Below are 13,529 nucleotides of genomic sequence, written 5' to 3' on the forward strand. Positions count from 1 at the left end.
TGAGAAACTCAATTATCCCCATGACTTCCCTACTGACTCTGGAGGCTAGCCAGGGGCTGGGTGGGCCCTTGGGGTTGCTGGGATGGGCACACAGTGCCCACATCGGTTGGCTTGCCTCAACTGCATACTTATCCTTTCTTCTCTGAGCCAATATTGTGTTCAAAGAGGATTTGAATGTCCAAACAGAAGACTGGCCAGTGATGGGAGGGAAAAGGAGCTCAAGAAGTGAACAGAAAGGACTTTTCCCCAGGACAAGTTGTTGTTGGGGGTAGGGGTATTAAGGGCTGTATAGGGGTGGTAGAAGAGCAGCTGGAGGGAAGGGTCTGGCCTATAGCTTTCCAAGGGATGTGGTGCCAGCAGCTGTCCACATACTTAGTAGCACTCAGGCTATGCTGTGTTCCCACTTGGTAGGCACCCAGCATGTGCTGGACTAGTTCTTGACCCCCATCTGAGCCCAATGCCCAACCCAGAAATGAGACCAAGGAAGTCAGCTGAGAGGGCTCAGGAGGTGTTTGCTGAAATGATGCTGACCCATTGAGTCATCTCACCCGTCAGCCCCACAGTTCTTGTTTGTCCCTTGATGAGCTTCCTGACATATATGTGGATTCCAGACTGAGAGGGGGTCTCCTAGAGCTGGTGCCCCAGAATGACTTGAACGATCAGCAGGAATCATGCCAAGGAAATCTGTCAACCACTTGGGGTATCTTTATTTATGATTATGGAGGTTTTGCCTTTAGGCCTCAGGACAGAGAGGTCCGCCCCAGTTTCTTTTTATGTCTTTTTATGTGGTTTCTTATTCTCTATCATCTGTTTAGTAATTTTGTTCAGTTGCTGCCAGGTATTTCTTCAAAGACTCTGAGGAAACACAGGCAGTGAAGGTGCAGAGGTGGTTCCGGAACCCAGGCAGACTGAGAGCAGAGTCCGTTGTGGCGTCCTTGCCTCTCAGAGAGTGGTCCCTTTGCCTCTCTGTGGGGTGGAGCTGAATGGTCAGTGTCCTATGTGCAAACTTTGTCTCCCTACCCAGAATCTGGCAAGGGAGACGATTGATACAGCTCCATGGCATCAGCCAACTACAAGGCTCAGTGTTTTTTCATAGTCCTTCAAAAACCTGGTTGGTACCTTCTTTTCTCTCATAACTTATATGAGAAAACTGAGGCATAGGCAACTAAGTGACCTCTTTAGGTCATACACCTCAGTCAGGGAGGAAGAGGAGAGTCAAGCCAGTGGCCTAGCTCCAAAGCCTATGCTGATTCAAATGGACTCTGAGGACACGCCTCAAGTCCACTCCTCTGCCATGGCCATGGAGAACTCTGGGAGTTGGATGACCTTCCATTATGGTAATAGCACTTTGATTTTGAGTACTAAACTCTTCTAAAATGGTCACTTACTTAGAGCTTAACATGGGGGAAAGAACTTGAACTTTCTCTGTTTTGACCTCCTTTTTGGATAAATGCAAACTAAGCTGAGCATCAAGATTCTTTGTAATCCTCAATAACATTAGTTTGAAGACACTGCTGCATTAAATCTAAGCAGTTAATGGGTAAAATGGGTCAATCCAGCTTTAGTTTAAGCCAGGGATAGCTGCTGCATTGTGGACTGATCTTCCTTAAAAGAAAATGCTCTTCCTGTAAGTCTGCAGGAAGCTCTCTCCAGGGACTTGGCTTTTTTTCCTGACCCTGTGAAAGAGTTCATGTCATCATTTCTACTGTGTGTGCCATAGAGGAGTGCTGTCCCCGTGATTAAAGATGGCTTGAATGGTGTAAGTTTAAAATAAAATATCTTAGTAAGAGGTATCCTTGCTCAAAGATGATGTGGAAATTGTCTTTTTTTAAATTCCTGAATCCGGGTGGGATCAAATAGAAAGAGCTCTATGCCATACTTGAAGGAAAATTGTACATTTTTATATAAAACTTGGTATCCAATTAGTCAGTACATCTTTTTAAAGTAGCTGCATGAGCATGTACAAAATAGGCACTCAACTTTGTTCTTAACGTGTATTTTGAATATTATAACAATAACAGTATAATAGTAATAAAAGGAGTCTTCCTTATGTCAGATATGTTCTAAGAATATTGTGGCATTCTTTTTAATTTGGATTTTGGGCCAAAAACCAGTTGTTCAGATGACATGGCTTGTAAATAGCGGTACTGGGATTTGGGTGGGGTGACATCCAAGTGTTATTCCTTAAACTGTTGTTAAGCTAAAAGTCACTTGAGATTTATAAACCTCAAGCAATTTAGTGATATAGGTGAAGTATTCCCATTTTATCTTTTTGAAGTAGCTGCATGAGCATGTACAAAATAGGCACTCAACTTTGTTCTTAACATGTATTTTGAATATTATAACAATAACAATATAATAGGCAAATGTAATGATGGGCGCATATTATAACAATATAATAATAAATGCTGAGGATCAGGATGCCAGTAATAATTGCTACCATTAAGCTACTTTTTGATCCAAATATAGCCTTATTTCCTGTGGATTGGTACCAGTTTTGTACACTTAAACTTTTACTTAAATTAATGCTGTGATAGCTAATCATGTAATCCTTTTTAACTTTAATGAAACCTAACTGCTTTTGAAAACTTCAGAGTTGTTTTTGGGGAAGTACCCCATGGCAAATTTATCTGGTTTTACTTAATTTCTTGCCTATTTCTTCCTTTGTTACCTTCAGGTCAGCTTTTGGGACTAAAGGCGATTTTCAGTGGTCAGAATTGTGAGGAAGCTACTATGACCTGACAGGGTGGGGGATATTTTCCTTTCAGTGGCCATCGTACATTTGCCCAGTCTTGATGAGCACCTAAAGGCGAGCTAGTAGAACTTATGGCAGGAAAATTTCTGGAGCCCTTATCCATGAAATCCCAGATGCAGAGATCAAAGAACTTTGTGTGGGGGTGGGCAGACTAAAAGCTGGATAAACCCTGCAGTATGGTTCCACCCAGGGGAGGATCCTAGGGAAATGTGCTTCTTACTATTTAACCTTTGGTGAGGGTAGAGGAAGGTCCTTCATGTAAGTATAGGCTAGCAAAGTGTTTCTTGAAAATTCTAGCTGGGCTAGCTCAAAAAGGATGTAAGGCTATGTCCTTACATCCTTACATTATGCAGGGCTGGGTCTCCCAGACGATCCTCAAGCACTGACAAATACATAAACTAAAGTTCTGCTTCTAGTTTTGTTTATTTGTCTCATTGTTGGTGGATCGTTCTTCTTGTTATCCTGTTTCATTTGTTTTGAGGTCATGCTCAGGAGGTAAATCAGGAGGCGTTTCTGAAGTGCTCAGAGCACCATGTGCTTGCATTTAAGAGAAAATTTTTCAGTATTAGGGAGAGCCCAGTTGCCAAGTGTTGACGCTGAATGTGTGGCCAAAGAGACATCAGGCTCTGAACTGAACTCAGTCTATTTGCCCTTCACAGGGACCTGATGCCCAGGAGCCTGGACGGGCAGATCACCATGGAGAAGACGCCCAGCTACTTCGTCACACAGGAGGCACCCGCGCGCATCTCAGCCATGGCCAAGGACACCAAGCTCATTGTGGTGGTGCGGGACCCGGTGACCAGGGCCATCTCAGACTACACACAGACGCTCTCCAAGAGGCCCGACATCCCCAGCTTCGAGAGCCTGACATTCCGGAATAGGACTGCGGGCCTCATCGACACGTCCTGGAGTGCCATCCAGATCGGCATCTATGCCAAGCACCTGGAGCGCTGGCTGCGCCACTTCCCACTGGCCCAGATGCTTTTCGTCAGCGGGGAGCGGCTCATCAGTGACCCTGCGGGCGAGCTGGGCCGTGTCCAGGACTTCCTGGGCCTCAAGAGGATCATCACCGACAAGCACTTCTACTTCAACAAGACCAAGGGCTTCCCGTGCCTGAAGAAGGCGGAGGGCAGTGGCAGACCCCACTGCCTGGGCAAGACCAAGGGGAGGACCCACCCCGAGATGGACCGGGAGGTGATACAGAGGCTGCGTGAGTTCTACCGGCCATTCAACCTCAAGTTCTACCAGATGACTGGCCACGACTTTGGCTGGGATTGAACACCAGACTGTGTAACTTTCCACTTGGATTATATATTGAAAGAGATTATATGTATGTAAAATGTACAGAAATCTATTTTATAATAATTTATTTTTAATTCATAAGCAATTAATTCACTAAGCTGCCTAGCCACACTCTTTAGAGAGTTAGCTTCATAATCTGTTAACATTCCAAAGTGTTTTACTCTAATATTTTGGTTTTATAATCACAGTTGATGGTGCTTCCATGTTTTTGCCTACTCATATTTAAAAAGAAGAAAAGCACAACTTGAGATTTTTGTTGTTACGGGTATTCCACCTTCGGTCTCCATCTGAGTCAGCTTCCCGTTTCCTTGTGTCTTTGGTCCCAGATTTCACTTTCTATTGGTCTCACTGCCTATGTACCTCATAAGAATGCTGAGCAGCCTCAGTAAGCTGCAATCACTCTGATTCTCAGGCTTCATGTAGCAGCTTCCTTGTTGACATGATTCCATTTCCAAGGATACAGACACCAGCCCACCCCCATCCCTCTGCCACTCTGGCCCCAAATCCACTCAACACAGAAGGGAATCACTACCTTTCCCATGCCATCTGTGTCTTGCAAATTTGTGCACGTGAGTGTCTATTTACTTCAACTTTTATCTTGAAGGACGATGGCCTTGCATCTTTTCTAACTCAGTCCCTGATTCATTAATCACCTTGAAGTGTATGCAGATGTTAACTTCCTCTTTCCCAGTTGTGAGATGTTTGGTTGCTGCTTTAGAAACAAGACTATCTCTTGAAATTTGCGTGAGAGTGCACCATGCTCCATCTTGCTAGCAGAAAAGTTCTGCACTAACACCAAAGAAATCCCTAGGCTAACTAAAGGCTCACATCTTTTTGGGGTGTCAAGTGTCAATTCCCAATGGAAGGAGGTGCATTCCATACAGTCAGTATCTACCAAGGTGCTGCTCGGTGCCCATGTTGGGCAAGTTTCAGTAGCCTGATATCCATGAGGGGAAGAAAAGACAAAGACACCTCCTAAGGCAGCAATGCAGAAGAAGCAATTCTGTCTCTTATCCCCTTATTCCTTGGTGTCTGAAACTCTCCTTCTGGAATTTCTAGTTCATCTCAGATTGGTAACAAGTTCTGTAGCTAGTTGCCAAGAGCCTATTAGAGGCTGAAAGCTGCCCCAGGTTATCTGTAAGCATTTGAGCCTGACACTTTATGAAAGTATTCCTTGTTTCAGCCAGTTTCTGGCAGAAGGCTTGCCAGCATTGATGCTACTGATGCAGAATGAACTTCTCATACCTCCATATTGAGGGAGCAGCTGGGGATCGTTTATGATGACTAGCTAGTGGAAGTTGGATAACCACATAGCAATAGCACATAATGACATCTTTACTTGGTCCTCAATTTTCTAAAACAGAATGCTTTTACCGTGAAAGATAGATATTTAAGCTTTTTTGTCACCAGGGAATACATGGAAAGATATGCATATTGCTATAATCATTAGCTTGTAATAGTTTCAAAGGACACTTTTGTAATGTTGTATGAGAGAACTTGCCCGATATAGTAAGAAAAGTTGTGTGAAATAGAAAAAAAATTATCTTTAGAAACTCATCAGGATGTCACTCATTTTTAAGTGATGTCTCAGTAATAACCTGGTTTGTATTTGCTTACAACTTTTAGCCCAGATCTTGCTAGTTTTATATTTAGCAGCCAAGTTGTCACTTTGTAGGTTCTGTGTAGGATGATGGACACTGGGTGTCTCCTTGTATTCCTCAGATGTTATATTCAATTTATAGCTTTCTTATTGAGTCTACCAAGTAGTGTAGAAACTGCATTTGGCAGAATGCACATTTGCATTAGGCACCAGTTAGTCACGCATTTTTCCAATGAGAAGGCTAATTTGAAATAAACCTGAGAATACCTCTTGTAGTGACAGAATAATGTTACTTGAAATAAAAGTCAGAATCTCTTTCCCTCATCTAATCCTCCCTATTCACTTTCTAGACACTCACATGCTCTAGCATGGTCAAAATTCATAAGAAAGGTGTGCAACCAAGCAATACTAAAGCATGCAATGAGCTTTTGCTTTCCCTTGGGGGGAAAGAACTTGCAGTCTTACTAAGCTGTATTTTTAAATAGGATTTTTATTCTTTATTCTATGCCTTAAAATAAACTGAAACAGGAAATTTTCAGATAGGAGAGTCATTTAGTCACAAACACTGAAAGTGGGTTAAAATTCTATTCTGGGTCAAATTCTTGACTCCAAACAGATGTCAGTGATTAGCACTGATGGATTTTAGCAAATTTTTCCATGTAACACAAATAAATCAAATGTCCTGTGCATCTCTTCCTTGTGGTTTGATTGCAACTAATTCACACATAGCATTTGTCCTATGGTTATACCCATCATGTGAAGGTCATTATAGAGCCTGACCCCACATATCTTCTTCCAGAAGAAGCTAGATAACATAAAATTAAGCTTCTGGGTTTCTGCCTATAGCAATTTGCAAGGTTACCAACTTCACTTTTTAGCTGCTATGGAACAAACACCATTTCATGTTTGGGCAGATTGTCTTAGCACATGTTTGAAATTTCTTCAAATTATAGAAAAAACTCTGATACTCAGTGAAGTACTTTATTTTTTCATTGAAGACAGCGTCAAAAGGGATAACAAAAAAATTAGAAGTATTTACTGTTTTTCTCTCTCCCAAGCTTTTTAAAAAGTGATAACATGGATGTGAAAATTTACTTAGGTATAGTGCCTGCATCATTAATACTTAATTGGATGATGGAAGAGGAGAAATTCTCTTCATAGGATTCTCTTTGGAAATCAATTTGAGTGATAGATTCTTTATAGGATCTTTGGAGAAAACAGTTTAAGATCCTTATGAAAACAAGATTTTCATAAGGAAAACATAGGGAAGTTCCAATAAATTGAAATGTTTTGTGTGTATTTAAAGTTCTGGCAAAAAAAAAAAAGTCTGTCTTCAGTTTATCCAAAAGGATGGGCAATAAGACTTAAAGGTGTGGTTAGACTTTATTTCACTTTTGTAACATTAATTTATGACTGAGTTTGATTCAACCCAGTAATCTGAAATACTGTGCAAAATCTAGCAGTGTCTTCTATAATCTGGATGTTAGAATAGCCAATATGTACAAGAAAAATCAAGTATTTTCTCCTATGTATAACACAAATTAATTTTACACAGAAAATGATGTTTTTAGGAAAATGAAATTCTGGTAACTCCTACTATTTCTTTTATGAACAAATAAAATATATTTTACCAACTTCTTGGTGCCTCTATGTTTTGTTTTATGTTATATATGGACAAAGAATAGTACTTTGTTCTCTAACGAACCACATACTGTCACTAACTGTTCCCATTGTTCATCGATTTGCTCGAGCAGGCCCAGTAACATTGTGAGACTTGTTACTGTGTTTGGCATATCCAATACATCACGGGTAGCTTGCTAGGATTTGCCGTGTAGGCGAGATACTCTCAGTAGCTTGCTGGGCTCTCTGAGAGGGGCAGAGGAATCGAACTCAGGTCGGCCATGTTGGCTGCGTGCAAGGCAAATGCCCTACCCACTGTGCTATTGCTCCAGCCCAATGAAGCACATACGTATGTACATAAAACATATCCACACACAGAGGCATTCTGAGACAGACTGATGCTTTAGATTTTAATGATCAAAAACTAACGAATGTGCAAGAACTCTGAAGGATCTGAGGTGGGCAAGAGAACACCTGTCACCTGGAGAAGCCTGGAAAGCAGGCAGTCCATTTTACACAGGCTTCCATGTAAAATGAGTGTTGGGGGCGACTGGAGGCTGCCCTGTCAGGGTGCCTGTCTCATGACAACACAGTGTCAGCAGAGTACTTATGGCTGGGTGACTTGGTAATAGCAGATCTTTCGTACACTTGCAGGATGTTTGGAAACCCTTTTCTGTGATATAGAAGCAGAAAAGAGCTTGGAGAAAAACATCCTCTCTTTAGTCTGTAAATGACCTTGTTTTCTTTTGGCATGGGGCATCATCTGTTAGATAATATTGATGTGATTATTTATTTAAACAATCATCTTAAATTTACTTCTCCCCCCCCCATTCCCCCATTCCCATGTTGTTGTTGCTTTTTTTAAAATTTAAATTTACTTCTTAATATTTCTAATTATTTTGTACGGACACAGAAAGAGAGATATACTAAGCTTAAAGGGTGGCCCTCCTGGGGACATCTCATTATAGATCCCAGATTCAGTCCTCAGGCCAGATGAGTCCTTCCTGATCCCAGAAGGATCCTTATTCAGTTACTTCTTTTTGGGTCATGACAGAGTTTCTTCCTGACTGTGCTCTTATTATACTTTTTTTTTTATGGCACTTAGCCTGTCCCTTTAAGTGCCGGGGTAGCTTACGGCTTGCCCTGGGTTCATCTGAGTCCCTTGCTGGAACTCTCCTTTTGGGGGTATTAGGAACTAAGGACAACTGAGGCTTAAGTCAAGTAAATATGACAGACAGATGCCCAGGAGTAAATATCTGGAGTCAATTCATTACCATGTTATAAAAGCATAGCATTAACTATTTTCCTATGTCTATACAAAAAGAGACATTGCTCTAAAAAAAACTATGCAAAGGACATAATGGAAAAACAAAAGCAATATTTCACTTACATACACAAAGTCAGAAGAATTTAACTTTGTAAGTCACAGGGTCTGATTTTGGGATATTAGTGATTAACAGATAGGGGGAGAAGAACACAAAGAAGTGGTTAAAGATAAACACAGGGATGAGGAGTGTTTGATGGAGTTGGGTGTGTCTTGGGAGCATGTGATGGGTGTAACTCAACTTAAGCTCCCTGCAGGAGGAGCAAGGACAAACCAATGATACTTCTTAAAATGCTTAGAACTATTATCCAAGGAGCGATAGCACAGCGGGTAGGGTGTTCACCTTACAAGCGGCCAACATGGCCGACCCGAGTTCGATTCCTCCACCCCTCTCGGAGAGCCCGGCAAGCTACCGAGAGTATTCGATATGCCAGACACAGTAACAACAAAGTCTCCAATGGAGACGTTACTGGGCCCGCTCGAGCAAATCGACGATCAACGGGAGGGCCTTTTTTATTATCCAAGAAAAAGGTGATAACTCAGAGTTTCTACCTTAGCATGTTGGGGGTCTAAAGTACAGCATGGTGATAATAACTAATACTGTATTATATGCTTGAATACTTATGAAATCTTAAAATCTTAAGTGTTTTCACTGCAAAAGAAATCATAATTATGGGATCATAATTGCCCATAATTGTAATAATGAGATGGAGATGGTAGATAACAGTATGATGGCAATCATTTTTCAACCTATAAATATATCAAATCAACATATTGCACAATGTTATGTCAATTATATCTGAATAAGACTGAGGGAAATGTAAAAACAAAATTAAATGCTTCCCAATGAATTTCAACATGCACCCAAGATTGAGAACTGCACTTCATGGACCAGGTCTGTATCACCTGGGAATTTGATTGATATGCCAATTATATGCCAATCCTCAGCCCCACTTCAGATCTACTAAATAAGATAAGGAGGGTTTAATAAGCCCTCCTGTCTTCAGAAAAACAGTAACATCTACTCATCCACACTCGTTAACCAGCTTTTTACTTAATTGTTTAATGAATTTGTTGGTGATTGCCCTAACATTGGTTTACATCATTATATATGTTTCAGCAGAGTTTTTTTTTAATGCCTCTTCAAAAGTAAGTTATCCGTGGTGGTGGGAAATGGGCACTGGTGGAGGGATGGGTATTTGATCATTGTATGATAGAAACCCAAACACAAAAATTTGTAAGTCTACAACTGTACCTCATGATGTCTCACTAATAAAAAAAAAAGTAAGTTGTCATACCATGCACAGCACTCCAGGGCAACTCTTTCAGCATCACAGTTCCTGGGTCCCTCCAACCTTTGTGCTTCTCTCCTCACTGTTTCCACTGATGTAGCTCACACAGGTTTTATGTGGAATTTAATTATCAGTTGAATGAAAGAAAAGGGGTTGATTATACCCTGAAAGCAAAAGAAAAGAACTTTGAATAGGTGAGTGACATTATCATTTTATAAGAGGAAAAAGAGGTAAAAATTGAAAAGCTAGCTCTTAAGTGCAGAACACTGCACTTAAAAAACTTGTCTTAAGGTTTAGATAAAATAAAGATTTTGGGCTTTTAAAGATAAAAGGCTTTGCCTTACAACTGCCCCTTCTGTCCTTCATTCAAAGTTGGTTTTAATTCTATGAAGTTCCTGAGCTGTTGTTTATCCATGAAGTTGTGTATCATTCAAATCTGAGAGAGATTCTAGCCTGATGAAATATTCTTGGTGAGGCATTTATTTCATTAAGTTTTTTCACAATATCCTGCCTCTGTGGTGAAGGGACAGCTGTTGGAACATTGTATGACTGAAACCCAATCATGGACCACTTTGTAACTGTTTATATCTTGGAGTTTTATTTTTATTTATTTTAAATTTTTTGCTAGCCACTATACCACCAATACATATCACAGCGGTAGGGCAATTGCCTTGCACGCAGCCAGCCTGGTCGAGCTGGGTTCAATTCCTCCACCCCTCTCGGAGAGCCCGGCAAGCTACGGAGAGTATCTCGCCCGCATGGCAAAGCCTGGCGAGCTCCTCGTGACGTATTCGATATGCCAAACACAGTAACAAAATTCTCACAATGGAGACATTACTGGGCCCGCTCGAGCAAATCGATGAACAATGGGAGGAGAATGTTTGTTTGTTTTTTAATTTTTTTATTAATGATATGCCATGAGGTACAGTTGTAGACTTACAAACTTGTGTGCTTGGGTTTCAGTTATACAACGACCGAGTACCCATCCCTTCACCAGTGCTCATTCTCCACTACCAATGAACCCAGTAACCGTCCCACGCCTCACCCCACCCCTCCCACCCCACTTCACCTCTGTGGCAGGGCATTCCCTTTTGATCTCTTTTTTTCTTTAGGGTGTTGTGGTTTGCAATAGAGGTATTGAGTGGTCATCATGTTCAGTCTATAGTCTACTTTCAGCATCATCTCGCATGCCGAGCGAATCCTCCAAATATCCTTTACTTGGTGTTCCCTTCTTTATCTGAGCTGCCTTTCCCCCCAGCATCTACTGCCAGCTTCCAAGCTGGGTGTTCATCTCCCCTTCTGTTACTTTATGTTCCCCAGATGAGTGTAGACTTTCTATGTCTGTCCCTCTCTTTCTGACTCATTTCACTTAGCATGATACTTTCAATGTAGTACCACTTATATGCAAATTTCATGACTTGATCTTTTCTAACAGCTGCATAGTATTCCATTGTGTAGATGTACCAAAGTTTCTTTAACCAGTCATCTGTTCTTGGGCACTCAGGGTTTTTTTCTCCAGATTTTGGATATTGTGAACAGTGCAGCATTGAACATACAAGTGCAGATGTCTTTTCGACTGTACCTTTTTGCCTCTCTGGGATACATTACCAGGAGTGGTATTGCTGGGTCAAATGGGAGCTCAATCTCTAATATTTTGAGAATCGACCATACTGTTTTCCAAAAGGCCCGAACCAGTTGGCATTCCCACCAGCAGTGAAGGAGAGTCCCTTTTTCGCCACATCTGTGCCAACACCTGTTGCTTTTGTTCTTTTGGATGTGGGCCAGTCTCTGTGGTGTGAGATGATACCTCATTGTTGTTTTGATCTACATATCCCTGATGATTAGTGATGTAGAGAATTTTCTCATGTGCCTTTTAGCCATTTGGATTTCTTCTTTGACAAAGTTTCTGTTCACTTCATCACCCCATTTTTTGATAGGGTTGGATGTTTTCTTCTTGTGGAGTTCAACCAGTGCTTTGTATATCCTTTATATCAACCCTTTATCCGATGGGTATTGGGTGAATATCCTTTCCCATTCTGTAGATTGTATTTTGGTCACTGTAACTTTTAAGGTGCAGAAGCTTCTTAGTTTAAGATAGTGCCATTTGTTTATCTCTGTTTCCTCTTGGTTGATCAGTGGCATGTCATTTGAAGATATCATTAGCCTCAGTATCCTGGAGGGTTTTGCCTACCTTGTCTTCAGTTTATCTTATGGATTCTGGTCTGAAGTTGAGGTCTTTAATCCGTTTTGATCTGAATTTTGTGCATGGTGTTAAGTCGAGGTCTAAACCCATTTTTTTTTTTGCTTGTGGTTGTCCAGTTATGCCAGCACCATTTGTTAAAGAGGCTTTCCTTGCTCCACTTTACATTTCTTGCTCCCTTATCAAAGATTAGATGTTTATTCATTTGGGGTTGTGTGTAGGGATATTCCGTCCTGTTCCATTGGTCTGTGGCTCTGTTTTTGTTCCAGTATCATGCTGTTTTAATTGTTACTGCTTTGTAGTAGAGTTTGAGGTTGGGGAGGGTAATGCCTCCCCATATCTTTTCCCCAAGAATTGCTTTAGCTATTTGTGGGGGTTTGTTGTTCCAAATGAATTTTTTTAAAAAATTTTTATTAGTGAAACACCATGAGGTACATTTGTAGATTTACAAATTTTTGTGCTTGGGTTTCGATTATACAATGATCAAGTACCCATCCCTCCACCAGAAGTGCTTGCTCTATTTCTTTGAAGAATTTCATGAGTATCCTTATAGGGATTGCATTGAATTTGAATCTGCATAGTGCCTTGGGGAGTATTGCCATTTTGACAATGTTAATTCTTCCTATCCATGAGCAGGGGATATTTCCTCATGTTCTCTTTTATTTTGTTGAGTAGCATTTTGCAGTGTTTATTGTAGAGGTCCTTTACTTCCTTAGTTAAGCTGATTCGGAGGTACTTGATTTTCTGGGGCATAATTGTGAATGGGATTGCTTTTTTCATGTCTCTTTCCTCTGTCTCATTATTTGTGTATAGGAAGGCCATGGATTTTTAGGCATTGATTTTATAGCCTGCGACTTTACTGTACGAGTCTATTGTTTCTAGAATTTTTTGATAGAGGCTTTAGAATTCTCTAATAATATAATATAGTAATATGATATATAATTCTATACTAATATGATAATAGTATAATCTGTGATAAGTGAGAGTTTGAGTTCTTCCTTTCCTATCAGGATGCCCTTAGTATCTCATGGAGTTTTAGTAAAATATTCTTTTTAAAAAAATGTTTAAAAAAGAAAAAGAAAGATGCCTCCAGATGCCACACCAGGCTGAGTCTCATCCTGGGCAACCCAGAGGGGAGCAGATGAGAACCCCCCCACCCCCAGCCCCAACAGAGGCGCTGTAGCCAAAAACCTCCAGAACCCAATCGCTGCCATGATCACAGCCAATCTCTGCAGGCTCAGGATGAGCCTCACCCATGAATAAATCTGCTCTAAAACTCAGGTATGCGAGTTTTTTGAACAAAATCTCCAGGCTCTTATGGAATCAGGAATGGGTGACCCCTCTCAGTCTCCCTGTTCTTTTGGGAGCCTGGCAGTCACACCCACAAACTGCAACTAATGACATATACGTTCATTAATGACCATGATCCGGACTCA

The 13,529-nt window shown here is 41.0% G+C and overlaps 1 protein-coding gene across 1 annotated transcript in view; it reads left to right on the forward strand.

The window, feature by feature from the left end:
• The window catches only part of LOC130027224 (heparan sulfate glucosamine 3-O-sulfotransferase 3B1-like), a 49,020-nt gene extending 41,729 nt beyond the window's left edge, over positions 1–7,291 (forward strand). Inside the window, exon 2 of the mRNA XM_056117897.1 lies at positions 3,415–7,291. Within this exon, the coding sequence (XP_055973872.1) occupies positions 3,415–4,033 (619 nt within the window). The 3' untranslated portion in view covers positions 4,034–7,291. The remainder of the gene's footprint in view (positions 1–3,414) is intronic.
• Positions 7,292–13,529: the final 6,238 nt, after the last annotated feature.

Source organism: Sorex fumeus, unplaced genomic scaffold (assembly GCF_029834395.1).
Source record: "Sorex fumeus unplaced genomic scaffold, SorFum_2.1 ptg000036l, whole genome shotgun sequence".
NCBI classification, from domain to species: Eukaryota; Metazoa; Chordata; class Mammalia; order Eulipotyphla; family Soricidae; genus Sorex; species Sorex fumeus.